At 39.6% G+C, this 19109-nt stretch overlaps 1 protein-coding gene across 4 annotated transcripts in view; it reads right to left on the bottom strand.

Annotated features, from left to right (window-relative positions):
- Nucleotides 1-1044: 1044 nt before the first annotated feature.
- Nucleotides 1045-19109, bottom strand: part of inavab (innate immunity activator b) — an 82258-nt gene continuing 64193 nt past the window's right edge. For 3 of the 4 annotated variants that reach the window (XM_072277765.1, XM_072277764.1, XM_072277766.1), the window contains 3 exons: nt 17439-17591; nt 13312-14038; nt 1045-4039 (listed from right to left, as the gene is read on the bottom strand). In XM_072277765.1, the coding sequence (XP_072133866.1) occupies nt 3956-4039; nt 13312-14038; nt 17439-17591 (964 nt within the window). In that variant the 3' untranslated portion in view covers nt 1045-3955. The remainder of the gene's footprint in view (nt 4040-13311; nt 14039-17438; nt 17592-19109) is intronic. The other variant, XM_072277767.1, reaches the window with a different exon arrangement.

The following is a 19109-nucleotide window of genomic DNA, read 5'->3' on the forward strand; positions in this document are numbered from 1 at the left end:
GGCCCACAACAGGGGGTTGGCTAGTAAGAGATGTGGTTTGCAAAGTGAAGTGACTACAACAGACGTTTTCATGCATCAGCCAAATGTTATATGTTAAACTGGCCTGCATTACCCAGCAACTGTGGGCTGGTAATTTACACCATTGTAAACAAGTTCAAAGAAACTTGCAGACCAGACTGATATTATCATTTAGCACATCATGTAGCAAGATACTGTTTGGGACACCAGAGGGTGGGGCATGTATACCTGTTTGGGGAACTGCTTCAAAGATTCGAAGTACATTTATTACCAAAGTATGTATGCAGTATACAACCATGAGATTTGCCTTCTAACAGACAGTCATGAAACAAAGGACACCCTGGAACCCTTTCAGAGAGTCCACCCTCCCTCCCCAACCATGCAAAAAAAACAAATTGCACAAATGGCAATGAAGAACAAATAGGGCATAAAACACAGAATATAAAACACAAAATCAAAAGACTTCAGGCTTGTGTGTGCATCTGACTGTGTTGGAAAACCTGAAAGTCAAAGCCTAAGAGGGATGATTGTGCAGGAAAGTCTGCATAAAAGGGGTAGAGCAATGTCATGGGACAAGGGCAGAACTCACAGAGTATATATTCCATAAACTTGAGAAGTGGATAAAGTCAGGTGGGTTATGAAATGGTTAAGACTGTGAGGGATAACTTCTTTGTTCAGGGGATAGTGAGTGCCTAGAATGAGCTGCCAGAGGAAGAGGTCAAGGCAGATACAAGTGCAACATGTAAGAGGCATTTGAATAGATATATAGAGAAGAGGGGCTTGGAAGTTTATAGGCTAAATGTGGCCAAAGGCATCTGATGGGGAGGCTGCTGTGGCTGACACAGACCCCTCTTTGGCCAAAGAACCTGCTTTTTGTGCTGTACCTTTCGATGATTCTATCAGCTTTAAAAGGTCTTTGCTAATGTGGAAGAGATTCAAAGTGTTATAATAATTCACCAGGCTGTTGCTTTGGTCAATAGATATATTTTACTTGCATGTTAATAGAAAAATGTTTATTACAGCCAGCTGACCCAAACTACATGAAATAACTTTCATATTTCAAAGTATTTTTGTACAAATATGACTGACATTGTTAATTTTTAGATAAATTTGAAGCATTTAATATTGCTTCTACTATATATTCTTTTGAAAAATATTTCATCCTAGATAATTAAAACAATCTTTTATACATTGAAATCATTTTTTTTTCTGTAGGTTACATGTTATGCAACACATGGCAAGCTGCATCAGGTTTGATCCTTCTTGGACCTAGCAGGGGTTCACAATAGACCAGGGTCTCCTGAAGCTGGGGAAAATTGGCAGAGAGCTTGCCCCTGACAATTTCTGGAGTTCACCAAAAGTAAATAGCATTTGAAAATCAGATGGGACCAGCAGAGATGATAAGAAGTACAGGCACATTGGTAGGGTGTTGGAGGAACCCCTCTCAACCGAGAAGCCATATTCTGCCAAGGCACCTCATCTCCGGGGAGAAATGCAAAATCTGCAAACTGTAAAGGATAATAAAACTTTTTCATCTGGAATTCTATATTCAACAAAACTCTGATCCTGTGTTCCAACCAGGCTTGTTTCCAAACTTAACTATAGTTTATTACCTCAGCCTTCCTCACTTGCAGCAATCTTAGTGTTCTGCAGGTACAGTATAATCTGATCTCCGAGTTGCAAGCAGAGTGAGAATTGTTGAAAACATTAGATAAAGGAATACTCCCACCATCAAACATGAATGGAAGTTAATGCATTTTAATCACCCATGAAAACCTTTTTTTTTGAACTTCTAGAAAACCTTGCAAAAAAAATTGTTCATTCCACCATGAAAATAATTTAACTTTCTTATTGGTATGGTCACATTGCTAAAATTACAGATTGAGCCTATTAGTACCGATTTCATTGACTTGCTTAATGGCATTTTCCCCAGGCCCGTACTGGCCTACATTCATATCCCAAACTGATCCATTCCCAAACTTTAAAGCCTCATCTTTCCTCTATATCCCTACCCTTCCCTTTTTTCTGTAACCGATTCCATTTATACTGATAAGATTACCCAACTCTCCAATCATCTTCTATTTGCCTTTTCACTCCCAATTACTGTACTTCCTTTCATTCATATTGATAGTTGTGTCTTCAATTGCATGGCTACCGTAATTTGTTTGGGAGGCGAGGAGGAGATACATCTCTACCAAAGGAGGTGTAAGGCCTGCAGGTCACCGTTGGGCAAGGTGTAGCATCTGCTTAGCCCCTCGACCAGGGTCACATGAGACCATGGGATGAGATGGTGGATGGTCGTATGAGCAGCTGGTTTATATCACAAGTGCTGGTTATGCACCCACTGACACCAGGCAGACAATCTCTGAAGTGTTTTGATAATGGCTGGGGGTCACCCATATTGTAAAGACACTGCCCAGAAGAAGGCAATGGTAAACCACTTCTGTGGAAAAAATTGCTAACAATCATGGGCAAGACCATGGTCAACCATTTCATACAACATGGCACATAATGATGATGACCATGTTTTGTAATTTCATCCCTCACCTCCCCATCAATCTTTCTCTTTCCCTTACTTAGAACTCTTACAATCCATGGTTTTTACAAAAACTACAGACAACTTCCTGGCATTTTCTCCTTGGCTTGGTGTCTATTTCTTCATCTGACCCCAATGAGCCACGTTGAGTCTCATTTCTGGTTCAGGATTCCATATGAATCGAAATTTCTAATGCACCAGTTAAACTTTCCATCAACAGTGTCACTACAAAAAAAATCTTTCTTTCTCTATTGGGATGGGATTTTGAAAAGACTCTTTCAATATTTGGGTTTATATTAGCTCTTAATGTTACAAATAAATAACTGTTCTTGTGTTGTGGAGCCTAATTTTCCCTGTACTTAACAAAAACTTCAAGGTTTAGTTTGTTGGAAGATGGTTAACTTTTATTAAATTCTAATCTGGAAGCAAAAGTTGCTTCGAAAGATTTCAATGCACAATGATAGAATTCACAGTAGCTTTAACAAAAACATTAAGCTTTCCATATCCCCCAGTGATTAAATTTGGCCGCGCTGACTAAATTCAGGTTACATTCAGGTTCCATGTTTCACTTCATTGCTGCACCCCCCCAAAAAATGGGAAATCAAATCTGTCCCTTAACTCAGAGCAAGAGCATGTTCAATTGAGAGCAGTGAAAGGACTCGGTGTAAATCCATGCCTATTATGAATTCTACAGTGGTTCTCAGTTAAAAATAAGTTGTCTTTGGCAAACTCTGCAAGGCTTTTGATGAGATATTGTTTTCTGTGGTGAAATTATAAATTTATAGCAGTTTTGACACTGCACACTTACAAGTAGTATTGTATTGGTCAATTATCTATTGTTAAACTTATTTGTATTTCTATCTATAGAATATTTCACTGTTGTTTCAATATATTTCATAAAATGAATAGCAACTTTATGAAAGAAATGTGTCATACATTAAATTTAAACTGTCGTAAATAAGGTAATAAAGAAAACCAAAAATAAGAATAATTCTAAGAAGTGTTAGCATGCACAGAGAATGAATCACATAATCTGTGTTGATGGCCAGAAGGTGCCGCCTCCATCTGCTGAATATCTCAGTACCAAATAGCACCAAACTGGAATGCAGTACAACTATAAATGATTAACAGCAACACCATTCCAGTGGGAAAGCTATGCCATTTAAATAATTGCGAATGTTCGCACTTAGAGCAAAACCCATTTGCAATCTTGACATTTAGCCGAGAAGTCAGAAAGTGAAGTTTTACCACTGAAGCAGTATGTGAGGAAAAAAAGCAAATTTTTGACGAATGTGGTCAACAGATAGTTTCTTCACCAAGAAGCACAATTGTTCTATTGATTATTATGGAAAATCCGGCTCATTGTGATGATCAGGAATTTCAACCTGCAAAATTCCAGCTTCAAAATTGGCTCGCAACTTCTGATTCTTCCGCCATATACCACTGATTCGGTGCTCGTTCTATGAGCCAGTGAGGCATGGGTCTCTGCAAAACCAAGAACAAAATGATAGACGTGTGACATCTCCTTTATTGTAAAGCAGATACAGTGAGTCCTACTCCACGGTTTCAGTTCATTTCATGATTCGTATGTTGTAAAAGTGACTTTGAGATGCAGTGCTTCAGAAGGCTGGAGTGTTCTGTAATGAGAATGTTCTGTCAAAGTGAAGCATTCTTTTTCTGCAAATCTCCAATTCTAATCTGCATATTCCTTTAAATTGTTGTGGCATGCTCCATTGAATCTTTACCTGGTCATTGTGGATCAGTCCTGGCAGAATCATTCCCCAATTCTCACACAATCCTCTCAAACTGACTTTTCTTCATATGCCAATCTAGTTGCTTTTGAAAGTCCTGATTAACTTTGCTTCCATCACCTTTCCAGAATTGTATTTAAGACCACAACCATTCTGCATGTTTAAATAAAATATTTTATGCACAGGTCAATGCTTCTTCTGTCCATTGCTTTGAAATTCATGTCCTTAGCGCTTGTGTTATGGTTTCATACACCTAACTTTGAGCCAGACGTCATGCACAGCTTTTCTAGAGTTTGGATATTTTCTCTACGAGTGCAGTGTCCTAAGGTGTGCTTTAGGTAAATTTGCTACTAAAAATTATCCCTTGCAGTGTTAAGCACTATACCACCTGGCTGGAATCGCAAAGGTGCAAGGAATACTGAAGATAGCCAACAAACTTTTCAGAAATTTTCAGATGGACAGATTTTGAGCTCCTGATATTGGATTCAGATTAATTTATCACATGAACATCTAAACATACAGTGATATGTGTCATTTGTGTTAATAACCACTACATCCGAGGATGTTATGGGGGCAGCCCCCAAGGGTCACCACACTTCCGGCAGCAAAAATTGCATACCGACAAAGCTCAACACAACAGCAACATGATACATAATGCACAGCACAGAACATCACAAGAGGAAACAACAACGGGACAAAACAAGACAGCAATAGCAAATCAAGTCCCATTCCCACCCGCCCAATCCCTCATACACACAAGCTGCCAGCCTAGGACAGACCACCTCTGGGCCTCCAGTCCTTGGCCCCAGACTCTCAAACTCACAGATATCGGGCCTTTAAACTCCAGTCTCTGGCCCAAACACACAGACTCAACCTCCAGGCCTCTGCCTCTGGACTCGACCATATTGGGCCTTCATCATTTTGGGCTTTCTACCTCCAGACTCGTGAGCTCTGGACTTTGACATTCGGCTGGCCCTCTGGACTTTAATGAAGCAGTGGAGGCTACCTCAGTAAATATATTTAAGACAAGGTTGGATAGATTTTTGCATAGTAGGGAATTAAAGATTATAGAGAAAAGGTAGGTAGGTGGAGATGGCCAGATCAGGCATGATCTTATTGAATGGCGGAGCAGGCTTGATGGGCCAGGTGGCCTACTCCTGCTCCTATTTCTTATGTCCACGGCCCTCTGGGTATTGACTCCCAGCTTCACTGACCATGGGCTTAGCCTTCAGGCCTCAGTCTCAGGACTCACTAGTCAGAATCGGGTTTAATATCATTGGTAAATATCATGAAATTTGGTGTTTTATGGCAGAGGAATTTTGCAATACATAATACTAATAAATCTATAAAATACAGTAAGAATATATTAAAGATTAAATTAAATAAGTAGCACAAGAAGAGAGATGAAATAGTGAGGTAATGTTATGGATTCATTATCTCTTCAGAAATCTGATAGCGGAGGGAAGGAAGATGATCCTGAAACACTGAGTGGAAGTGCAGCCAGGTGATCGGATTTCCACGGTGTGGACATGGAATGGCACATTAAGTGTTCTTGATGGTGGTATAACAGAGGTCAATTTGACCTTAAGGCTTCGACTGACCTAATCTCCAGGATCGTTGACCTTCAACCACAAAGCGTCTCTAACTTCTACTTCTGAACTCAAGTGGACCACTGATCTCAGTGGCTGGAGGAGAGGTCGGGGGGTGGGGTGGACACCAGCCCTCATGACTCCTGCTTCTATGGACATCTGACTCAGGATTCACTGAGGTTGGAATGATTAGTCTCCTCATCACCCATTGACCTGACCCGAGATCCTATCTCCAGATTGCTGACCTTTGACAGCAGAGCGTTCTATCCTGGCCTCTGAATGTTTCTGGTTCACCCTCATCCCTGTTCCTAACCTGACTCACTAACTTCCTGCCCAGTTCCCCAATCCATCTCTGTTCCTAACCAGACCCCTTAACTTCCTGCCCAGTTCCCCAAACCATTCCAGTTCCTAACTTGATCCACTAACTCCCTGCATTGTTCCCCAACCCATCCCTCTTCCTAAAATGACCCCCTAACTCCCTGCACAGTTCCCCAACCCATCCCTCTTCCTAAACTGACCCCCTAACTCCCTGCCCAGTTCCCCAGTCCATCCCTGTTCCTAACCAGACTCCCTAACTCCCTGCCCAGTTCTCCAACCCATCCCTGTTCCTAACCTGACCCCTAACTCCCTACCCAGTTCCCCAATCCATCTCTGTTTCTAAACTGACCCAGTATCTCCCTGCCCAGTTCCCCAACCCATCCCTGTTCCTAACCTGACCCCTAACTCCCTGCACAGTTCCCCAACCCATTCCTGTTCCTAACCTGACCCCTAACTCCCTGCCCAGTTCCCCAACCCATCCTTGTTCCTAACCTGACCCCCTAACTCCCTGTCCAGTTCTCCAACCCATCTCTATGAATCTAAATAAGCAACTGAGTCAGAGCCACAACATCAACAAACATTACCGTTCCTGCACTAGACTCTTCATTTACTGCCCCCAGCCTCTAATTCTCCCTCATTCCTGTCGCTAACCCCTTGATTCATTAATTTCTAGCCACTACCATTGCAGGATATGAGTCTTTATTTAGTGCTGTTCTATATGAGGCTTCCTATCAGAAAGCCAGACTTGGAAAATCTTCTTGCTACACGTTGACTAAGGATACGTTCTAGATTAATTTGGAAAATGCTGATCTCACTGGTTAAGTGCTGAGTCAACAGTGATTCCAAATCTTTCTTCTCGCCTCTCGATGCTGCCAGACCTTGCCGGATTCACAGACAAGTCTTTTCCCCCTCTAAGCTGCCTCTCAGAGATGTCATCTGTTGCCATGGGCTCAAAAAACAGGATGTGGTTGAGACAAGGACAGATATCAAGCGTTATTATGTTCAGAAGGCTGCGAGAACACATCTAGCTAATTAAAATTTGTAGAGATAATTTACTGATAATAAACTGCTACTGCTGCAATTCAGTCTTGATCAGCACAAAAGCTCAACGAAGAACCTCAGCATGAATAACGCATATTGGGTATGTTAGAATCTAATGCAAGCAAGGTAAAACTAAATGATTGGTTCTACCATTAAGCATGTAGCTATTTGGTACAGAATTTAAAATGGTATCGTCCTTGGTTAGTTCCCTAAAGAGCAGGAGTGCAGTATGATGCTTCACTGCTGGAATTCTGTGTGGACTTTTTGAGTTGATTTAGGGTGATTTGCAATTTAATGCTCTAGTCAAAAATTTGAACCTGGTGGTCAGCTATTAGTAGTGTTGCCTGATTATTGCTGAGGAAGGACCGAACTGAATGAGTTACAGCTTCAACGGTTTGCATTGCTTTGAACCCCAACAACCGCTGGGGCAGCACAGTAGCACAGCTGCTAACGCAGTCGCCACACTGCACCAGCGATCACTGACCGGGGTTCGATTCCGGCCACTCTCTGTAAGGAATTTGTACACTCTTCCCGTGACGGCGTGGGTTTCCTCTGGGTGCTCGGGTTTCCACCCACATTCCAAAGACCGTCCATGGTCACATGGATGTAATTGGGCAGTGTGGGCTCATTGTGGGTCCTGTTTCTATGCTATATCTCTAAATTATAAAATTAAATAATAAACTGTGAAAATCTGGAGAACACAAATTAGATTACTGGTCTGAAAATTGTAGCAGTGAATAATGATCATATTGATTTTGAGGAATTTAAAAGAACGTTAAGACCTTATTCGGTGGGGTGAGGGGAGGAAGTGCTTACAGCTGTACATCCAATTGGGGTGGGGTAAAACATGTGCTGTGGTTCAGTGAGAAGGGAAAATGTAATCAGAGAGTGGTTGTAGCTTTAGGGAAAAAATAGCACTCAAGACCAGTTGTCACCAGGTGAAAAGGATAGTCATTACGACTGATGTTTTAAACAGGGATGGGTTAGGTGTAGAAGACTCAGGGGTCTAGATTTCACAGTGCTCGTGGGCAAACCAAAACCTGGGGAGATCAGACCTGGAGTTGTCCTCAAATTTCAGGGATGGTGATCCAGCAACAGGCAAAGGATTGTGATTAGAAAACAGTTTCCTTCATTGGGGGTCAGGAGGATCCAAAGTTCAAATTTATTATCAAGTACATATATGTCACTATATGCCACCCTGAAGTTTATTTTCTTGTGGGCATTTACAGTAGATACAAAGAAACACAGTATAATCAATGGAAAACTACTCTTAAAGACTAACAAGCAACCAATGTACATAAGAGCACAAATTGCATACTTACAAAAAAAAGTACTGTAATAAAAAATATTGAGAACATGCATTGTACAGTCCACAAAAGCGAGTCCATAGGTTGTAGAAGTATTGAGGTGGGTGAAGTCCTCCATGCTACTTCAGGAGCCGGATGGCTGGAGGTTGGTATTTCCAGATGGGCTTCAGAGAGTCAGGGATTTGAAGGGACTTCAGGTGTTTGGGAAGCTGGAGAAGTTGAGGGAAATGGTGGGGATGGGGGTCTGGGAGCCACATTAGATGTTGGTTGGTTGCTTGGTTCAATGTAATAAGAATCAGAGTTAAGTGAAGCACTAAATATATAGGAGACCCAATCTAGTATTGCAAAGACCTAGTTGCCCTGGGAATGTCATCCCCAAAGATGGAGTGGTTTTTCTTCAATGCTGCAAAAGTAGTTTTGCATGGGGAATGACTTCATCCAACAGAATCCTGATGCAAAACTCAGGAAGGATGAATGCAAGGTTCTAGCCAGGAAGTATCCGGCTAAATTTCAAAAGTGGTGCTTATGATCTGAAAACAGTCACCATTGTATTTCACTCTAAAAATGACTTTCAATTGCATTTTACAACAAAAATAGTCATACAATTTAATTTCATTGCAAATGAATTTTCTCCCGGGGTCAAGGACAGTCCAAGTACATTAACATTGTCATCGTACAGATATTGTTCCGAAGTGACAAGCCCGATTGACAAAAAAAAATCAAAGGTTGTTTATTGCACAATCTTAATGAAACAAGGTTTCTCTAATCTAAGTCCAAAAGTTTTAATGATTAACCTATTGTGATCAACATTTATATCAGAAGATTTAATAATGTTTTCAATACTAGAGGCAAATTCTGTATTGGAGGATCTTTCATCAATTGGTTTTAATGATCTTCCAACAAAAAAGTGCATTGACACACATAGCACAAGGGAGTAAATAAGCTTAAAAACTTTGAAAGAGAGTATGCTCTTCTAATTCAATCATATTAACATAGGTGAGCGGCTTTCTAATATGAAGTAATTGATTATTTCCTACTTAAGTGTACAGGCACGGGACTGTAAATAATAGTTATTCAGGACTGACTGAAAACAGAGCAGCTAAGACAAGGTTAAAAATAAATAGAAAAATTGGATAGAAGAGAGTGCATTGTGAAAGAGTAGAGATTTCTTGAGAGGCTTTTGAAACCAGCTGCACATAAAGAGGAAGGCCACAGCACCGGAATCAAAACCATCACAGATGGTTTGAAGAACAAGGAGGAACTTGTAGTTTGGGAAACAGTGAGTGTTTGCAAGAATACAAACCTGAAGACGATCACCAAGGCAGATTGTGGAAAGATTTTAAAGTTTAAAAAAAAGTATTTTCAATTGAAATAAGATTAGAGATCATGGTGGTGTTCAACCTTATTAGTTACATGTTTAAGTAGTGGCCACAAAGCAAGAATGAACTCAAGTGACCCTTGAACTGTAATGTGACCTATGGAATTTAGAAATGGTTGGTACTGATATTTCTATTGAACACGTTACCTCCACACAATCTCCTTATCAAGAGTAAAGTTACACTCCTTCAGTAAGCATGTTGGCACTGTGCATATTGTTAGTCATATAATCAATGTTTCAAGTTCATCTAGCTCTGAATTTTTTCTTTGAAGTTTTTTTCTCGGTGACTGAAGTATGAATTAACTTTGCTCTGACTACCTCGCCACATTTCTCTCCCACACCCCTACTTCTCAGTACCTTGTTTATATGACCACACTTGTCAACCCAGTCCCTGAGCATCAGGAGTCTTTTTCAAACATGGATCATTGCCTAGCCTGTCCTCTTTGCAGCCATACCTTCATACATATTAGGCTCAATTGTCAACATTCCAGAATTGAATGCATAAATGATTTCCTATCCATTCATCTGAAAAATGAGGTTAATGGTCACTCCCTAGTAACTGGCCTGGCAATGTTTAAATAATTCCTGTGGAATCTTGTTTGTTTCAGCAGTCGCTTGACAACTACGAATGCATTTGATGTATCAGTTCCTGCCATGCCTTGCGGGTTCAGACCTTCATACCATTTGATCTAGTTACATTTGTAACAATCAACATTGTGGGAAGTAATATGGCCACAGTGCAAAATTGTGAAAATGGTGGTGATCACATTTGTTTGACTTCTAATTTAATTGGGATGAGTATCTGTCCTGACATGCTTTGTGTTCTACCTGTTTAGGCAGCTAAGCAACACAGCAATGTCTAAGCATGTAACAAAATCCACGTGAACTGTGAAGAGATGATAATCTGATCTGATACTAACTTGCCTGAACAGAAAGTAGATTTTCAACTGGAATTAAATAGGAATTGTTCAATAGCAAGCTTCAAACTGGGATTGTAATAACACGCAAAATTCTGTCAACCAATTGAACGTCTATGTGTTAAATATTTCTCTGAAAGTCTTTACATTGAACCTGGAAATCCAAAACAACTCTTCAATTTCAGCTTCATCTGATGCTTTTGCCTTGTAATCAATCAGTCAGGCATAGTTTGTGAATATGGTTTATGAAAACTAGTTCTCTGAGAAGATAATCAATATTTGACAAAATTGACTTAAAATTAAAACTTTGAGTTGCTGCTTAAGGACATACCATGGTTATTAACACAGACAATATGTTTCACTGTATGCTTTGAAGTACATGTGATAAATAAACTTGAGTCACATTCTCTTATTTAGACATTTGAACATGTAGACTGGGGGAGCACTAACTGGAATGTGCATTGTTTCAGCTGCCTTTTTGTGGATGCTGCCCTTTAAGATGGATAATTAAGTGCATTATTGAAAGACAGCATGCACCTTCTTTCTAGCGCTACCTTCTCCCACCTTCCAACCCCGTTGACCACTATTTATTCATTCACCAACATCACCCAAGCTGATCATTGCTGATTGACTGTTATGTCTTTGTGTAGCCTCTTGCTTCATTCAATTAATTGCCACATTTCCTCGCAATAGTGGCAAATCCAGCTTTAATGTCAAAAGTACTTTGGAATGTGGATGCTATAATAGGTTATCACTATATGTATGTAGATAGGATTAGTTTGATTGTTGTCACAGATGATATGGGCTGGAGGAGTTTCATGTGTTGTACTGTTCAGTGTTCTTTGTTATGGCTCTTTCACATGGAGCTCTCCATTGGGAGCACCACTATACAACATTCATCAAGAGGACAGAACAAAATTATAAAACAATATAGTTATTTGTCAACTGTGCTGAATTTCTCAGGTAATATACTATCTGTGATTTGCTGTAATTTGTCACGATTAAAAAGAAAATCCTGAACATATAAAATAATCAGATTCTATCATTTTAGATGATAAGAAAAGGACTAATACCTTTTATTGAATTTCAACTCCTACTTATTGACTGTATATCGTAGCCAAATGGATAACGTGAGTTCCTGAATGAAGTTCAGGGGCATCATGGTAACGTGACACTATAACAGCTCGGGGTGTTGGAGTTTGGAATTCAATTACATTGCCATCTGTAAGGAGCTTGTAAGTTCTCTCCGTGCCCACGTGGGTTTCCTCTGGGTGCGCTGGTTTTCTCCCACAGTCCAAAGACACACCGGTTAGTAGGTTCATCAGTCATTGTAAATTGCCTTGTGATTAGGCTAGTGTTACATAAGTGGGTTCTTCCAGTAGGAATACAACTTGTCGTTGGGTTTGGGGGCTTGCATGCCTCAATGACCCAGAGAGCTATGTTGGAGTCTGGAATCAGGGCCTTGTGCTTTGGCTCTTGGCATGGTCACCCATGCCAAACGGGTCAAAGGGTAGAGGCCGGGCTAACAGAGGTCCATCGGTCCTCCAGGTTCAGGGGTTCAGCTCAGGGCTAACAACCCTGACTGGTCAGAAGAAATTGTTACAGAAACAGCAATGAAGAATCCTTCTACATCTGAGTGCGACGGTGTTCCATTCGGGACCTACATGACTGACAGTAGTGAAAACCGAGAGGAAGCTACTGACATGATGAAGGAAGCCCTGAACACCGGTAGAGATAGAGGACCTTCATTGCTGCCCGCAATGCCAATAGTGTAACAGGCAGTAACCAAGTAAGTAACTAAGTGGGTTGCTGTGCCATGTGGCTCATTGTGCCAGAAGGACCTGTTCCAGCCTCAATACTGAGTTCAAAAATGAGAAATAATGAACATTTCCAATATGTTTAGTTTCTATTTCCAAGTTTCCAGCACTACAGTAATTCCCTTGGGTAACTTCAGTTCTGCTTTTCAAGTCTATATTTTCTTGACACTAATCTTTATGTTCCATTACCAGCTCTGTCAACTTGACTAATCATTGCCTTCCTTGTCTACCTGCTTGTCAACATATCATAAACATACCCTTTTGTATTCTAAATTTGTTCAGTTTCAAAAATGATCATGTTCCCCAATCTGAAATATTGCTTCCCTCGCTGCAGATATCCAGCTGAGTATTTCCATAATTTTTTTTTGTTTCTATTTCAGATGTCTAGCTTCTGCAGTTGGAATATTTTATCTATACAGTATGTTCTGCCCAGTTCAGTTCAAAGTTGAAGTATTTGGTTAGCTTCCGCAAAATGTTATGTCCTTTTCAGATGTAGTCAACACCTCGTGTAAGCTCAAAATTTTACTCTGTGTGAACTTATTATTGATTTTACACATTATATTTGGCTTTGCCCATTTCCTTTAATTCATTTACCAGATCTGCTCTGTACTTTGAAAGTATATTCAGATGGTCTCTCACCTGCAAAGAGAGTGCTGGCCAACACATGTACTGCTCCCGATTTCTGCCCTGAGCACGTGGTCCACGGAAGGCACACTGCCTGTCCAGCGAGTGAGGCCGTCCATTCCTCTGCCTGGTTCTCTCATGCCATGACTGTAACTCTTCTGATACAACATCCCTTAGCAAGCCTCTGTTAGGGTATTCTTTTAGTGAGGGAGTCCGTACGATCCTGCAGTGAGATGGAGTAATTCGCTGCACTGTCAGTGAATTTTTCTCATCGCTGTATTGGTAGTCTTTGTACAGTGGTGGGTTGAAGTACTGTACACCTCTATATTGTTGATTAGGGTGATTTTCCCACATATGACCCATTGCATTTCCCTCTCTGTGATCAATTGCTCTATAATGTGAGAAAGGTTGGCTTGGATTATACCGGTAAAATCCTTTACCTGGTAAGACAGGTGTTTCCATGTTTTCAACCAAATTATACATTTGCCAATATCTGGGTACTGCAGCATTATAGTTAAGATGTGGTGATCTATATGTTGGAGTTGAGGTTCCAGAGCAATTAGGCTCTGGGCTGGCATATCCACTCAAAGAATAGGGCCTCATGTGTAAACTCCCATTGGCTTTATTCCCACCAGCACGATAATCTGGCACAATAATAGTATAATTTGACGTTCTCCTCTGGGGATGCATGCTGCGACCTCTTTGATCAGGAGTTGCTGGAACAGGGCTCACATCCATATATCTGTTTGGCATCAAACAAGGCAAAATAGAATCAGTTATTAACTCAGTATTGGCCTGAGTTAAATACTCCAGCCAGTCAGCTATCAGATATTTATGAATACAAAATATTAAAATATTATCTACAAATTAAGGAATAAACAAGAATAAATTGGTGTAGAAATGGTTTAATTGCTGTAGCCTCAGGCTACAGGTGACAGTAAATAATCATTGTAATGCTGACATAATTCACATGATTAGAACACATGTTGACTTCAGATTATAAATTTTAAAAGATTGGAAGTAGAGTGGCTTTTGTTCATTTGTTTTCAGACTACATTTCACCTAACAAACTTATCTGTAATTTTGCAAAATTTCTCAGTAATCTCCAAATGAAATGAATAAAACTCTAGATTATTCATTGTTTTGTTTGTATTTTAACAAGATTTGGCAGTAAATGATTTACGTTTCCATGAAGTACTTAATGGATCTAACTAATCAAGTTCAGATTCTCAGTTCGCAGATGCTACAAAAGGTTCTGTGATATGAAATTCTATTCCTCCGAAGTAGTGACAGCATGATTTCCCAGGTGAGCTGGAGATCTCAACTTTGATGCAAATAACTAAACAAGACTTAGATTTTCACTGGAGGACAATTAGTTGTGCTCTGTTGGTCCAAGTGAGGGAGGCAAGGGGTCTTCAAAGATATCATAAATAACATATTATACTCAGTCAGGGATATTCATGATGTAATTGTCACATGATGTATGACAGGAGCATTGTCATAGAAAAAACTAGATGCTCAGTCACATGATGGGATATTAGAAAAGATAAGCATGGTTAGTATGTTATATTATAAGGAGCATTTTAAACAACGGGGATAGATCTAGCAAGATTTAAGGAGAAAATTTCAGATCATAGGCAGCTAAAGGCAAGGTTGAAGTAAGTTTAATACCTGACTAACAAGGGGCCAGTAATCTCAAATGATTATATGCCTGAAGAAGATTATGAGGAGCCTTACAGGGATTTAGGGATCATATAGTGCCCAACGATACTGACCATGTAGATATTCTGCTGAATTAGCAAAGTTGACTGGGTTATTTAGGAACAGTTCAGGGAAATGAAATAAAAGAGTAGGGAGCTTATGCTTAAATATTATAAATCAGTCCGACCTCATCTGAAGTACTGTGTGTAGTTCTGGCCACTATAAAATAGGAAAGGTGTAACTGCTCTGGAGACGTTGCCAAGGAGATTCACCAGACAGTTACCTCAGATAAAACATTTTAGTTATGAAGGGAGAATGGATTGGTAATGTTTTCCCTGGAGCAGAGAAACAAGTGAGAAAATAATTGAGGTATTGAGAATAACAGATAAACGAGGAGCATGGATAAGATAGATCCCAGAAATCCTTTCCCCTTAGCAGCAGTGAATAAATCTAGAGGACTTAGATTTATGGTCAGAGGTAAGAGGTATAGAGGATTCCAAAGGGGATTGTTTTCACTTAGAGTGTGGCAAAAGAAGAGTCGCTGACGATATTAATGAGTCTGAATTACAACTTGGATCACCAAGCCATAGAAAATCATGGGGCAAGTGCTGGAAGATAAGACTAATACAGAAGAGGGCTGACTGGCCAACATTGACCTGATGGACTGAATAGCTTGTTTCCAAGCTAAATAACTCTATGACTTTATTATTTCAAAGTCTAGGTGCAGATATGGGAAACAAGAGCAATACTTGATCCAACATACACACAGCTTGGAGATCCAGATAACTCCTTTCCATTCCAAATAATCTTTACCCAGTCCCTCCTTTGGTTTAAGATCTATCTTCTACTCACTATACATCATCTATCACACTTCTAGAATGATACAATTTAAAATGCATCATGTTCTTTTATTTGGACCTGGATGTTGAACTCCCATTATATACCATATGCACACAGAAGGTACCAGGCACTACCATGATGTCAAAAACTTTTGTTGTCACTATATGTATCTGGTGCCCTCTGTATTGGAATATTATTTTGACAATGTTTGCTCAAAATTCACTTGCAATACTGAGGCCCAAAATGGGATACCCTGTTTGCTGAGGCAGGCCTAAACAAGATCTGTGTTGGTTGCAAGAGATCAGCCTTTCCTATTCCATGGCTATTGATTCCAATGCATGAATATTCCCCAAAGTAATTTTTTTTCTGAGTTTTTGTCAGTCCCAGCCCTCCTCCCTTCAGTGCTGTTCTCATTCTGGCGTCTGATCATGTTGTGTTCCTAAACCCCTGCTTCGCAAGTTGCTCCATCCTGACCATCAGTGCTGTGACCTGTCCTATCCTACCTGTCACCTTCACAAGTGTGTGTGTCTCAGTCTCTGTATCATTCACCCACCACATTTGTTTTACATTGTTTCATCATTGCAGAGTTTTTGAAGGACAGGCCTTTTGGTCCATTTGTAGACAATTTTATCTACCTTGTGTCTTGTGTAAGATCAGACAGTGTAGGGGGGTAGGACACATCTAAGTATGTGTGTGTCCCAAGACACCACTGGTTTAATGTGTGAAGAATTTATAAACTTCAAAACTTGCTCAAATTAGTGACCCTAGTCAGAGGGAGTGTTAGAGTAGATGGATCAGAAAACATTCCATTTATGGGTTGAGGAGAATTGCCTTAATTACATCAACGTTCCAATACTGAAAAGGAATCACATTCCAGTCTACCATAGTTGACCTGGAAGACTTGAATATAATTGTGAGTCTTTACTTTGCTCTGTCCCACCCAATCTGATTAACACAAGAAAATCATAAAGCAAAATTTATAATGAAAGATTATCTTCCAAAGCATGTCATAATGACTGACAGGAACATGGAATTATTTATGTAACACTATCTGGAATCTAAACTGCAAATAATGTTCTACATTGCTGATCATGTTTGCTTTGAACATCTTTATCTCCCAGACCAAGAAATAGTTTAAGTCAGACTAAGTTTGATTGCTTCAGGACGTTTTGGTTTCAATATGTTGAACTTTTTATTAGTACTCTTTTGAAATGTTATGAATATTTTAAATTAATCCTCTAATTGATGGGTGGTGATGACAATCCATTTTATGGTTTGTTTGAAGTCCCTTTGTATCTAATCCTTTGTTGTGGTGTAAATGCAATGCTTGAGACTGGCTAGATTAATATTGCATGCCAAAAGTAATCTGCAGGCATTAAGAACTGAGTCAAATTTCACACACAAGCATTTGCCACTCTAGAATTTCAGTTCTGAGGAAGGGATTTACTGGTAAATCATATGATATATATTCCATAGATGGGTTCTATAGCTCTTAAAGAGTTTGAGAATATCTTTGCATGCAGTGTTAGTCAGATTAGAACCAATTCCCATTAGCAGATAAAATATATGTATATATTACAATTTCTCTTATTCCTTCCTACCTGCCTGCTGGATGGGGGATGCGTCCTTTCATTTCTGGTGTTGCTGGTGCACTTGCTGAGATGTGATTCTGATAGGGACTGCTCCTCATTTGAAAATGCTGGAAAGGGGAGATATCACTCAGACCAGATTCTGATGGGGTCACCACTGGACTGCTGAAAGGTTTATCAAGAAAAGGAAAATAAGTCACAACAGAAACAGACAGAATTGCATTAAATATCGGAGATTCTTTTGTGAATGGAAATAATAGAAATAAGGGGTAAAACAGGACACCAGTCAAAATATCCATGAGTTTAGTAATATGTCCATCTTTTAAGGTAAAGGTAGACAGCAGAGCAGATTGTTCTGTCTGAAGTTTGACTCATATTTGTAGCTCTCTTTATGCCACAGAAACATCAGACACTCAAACCTTCTTCGATACTTTTACTGAAATAATGTGAAAGCCTTAATGTGTTAAATTTAATTGTCTCTATTCTTGATTTGAAAACAGACATGATTTGTGAATACTTCAAACTGCTACTGTGTAAAAAATTTCACCCAATACCCTGGATACCAAATTCTAAAATGAAAGATCCAAGTTCCTCAGATTGGATTGTTCTGATTACACCCAGAAGTTGAGTTGTTTGACAATGAAGTAGGACTGTGACACACCTAATCATCCACAAGTATGTTTTAGAAATACCACAATGTGCATTTGAGTCTGTCATGTTCTTCCAAATATTGAAATCTCTGCCCCACTCACCCACATAGACTTTTATAGACAGGTTCAAGCAGATAAGTAGATTAAAACAGTGAGTAAATGAAAAGACAATCAAGTTATTTCAATTTGAAGCAACTCTGCAGATCTGTATATACACATAAGTTTCAGGGGAAACTAGAGCAGCTTTATAAGCCAGACAGAAAGAATAAAATGGCATTTAATTCACTTAAGTTAGACCAAACTAGAAATATGAGGGGTGGGGGAGAGATCATGTGAGCCGGTCCTTGTAATTAACATCGGAGAATCTCATGCTTTGATTGAATACAGCTGCAAAGATGGTTCCTTGTAACCAATTCAGATATTCCATTAGAAGAGAACCACTCTCCTCATGGGCCATGGTGACAATGAACAACTGATGTGAAACCATAGGTTTCACTAGAACTTGGGTAAACAAAAGTGAGGAACTCTGGCCGAAGTTTTCACTCAACTGTAGTGATGTGGAGAATATAATCTCTCTTACAAATAATTTGTATTTGCACAGTTTGCTGTCTTTTGCATATTGGTTGTGTGTCCGTGTTGTTGTGTGTGGTTTTCCATTGATTCTATTGTATTTACTGTCACTGTCTGCAAGAAAATGCATCCCAGGGTAGTATATGGTGACATATATGTTTACTTTGATAATAAATTTATTTTGAATTTTGAAGTTATCGGGCCAGCCTGATTTAATATGTTGGGGGGATAAACAATTAGTTACTGGAGAGATATGAATGAAGGAAAAAATATGGGTAACAGAGCTAAATGATGAAATATTTACTTGGATTTGATGGTCTTTCTCCTGCTCTTGAACATTATGTTTAAAACTACAAATCTGTACAAAATTGTAATATATAGATTTTGTCCTGATGTTTTGTTACGGAAAACATAAACACAAAAGACTCTGCAGATGCTGGAAATCCAGAGCAACACACACAAG

The sequence above is a fragment of the Mobula birostris genome, chromosome 14 (genome assembly GCF_030028105.1).
Source record: "Mobula birostris isolate sMobBir1 chromosome 14, sMobBir1.hap1, whole genome shotgun sequence".
Lineage (NCBI taxonomy): Eukaryota > Metazoa > Chordata > Chondrichthyes > Myliobatiformes > Myliobatidae > Mobula > Mobula birostris.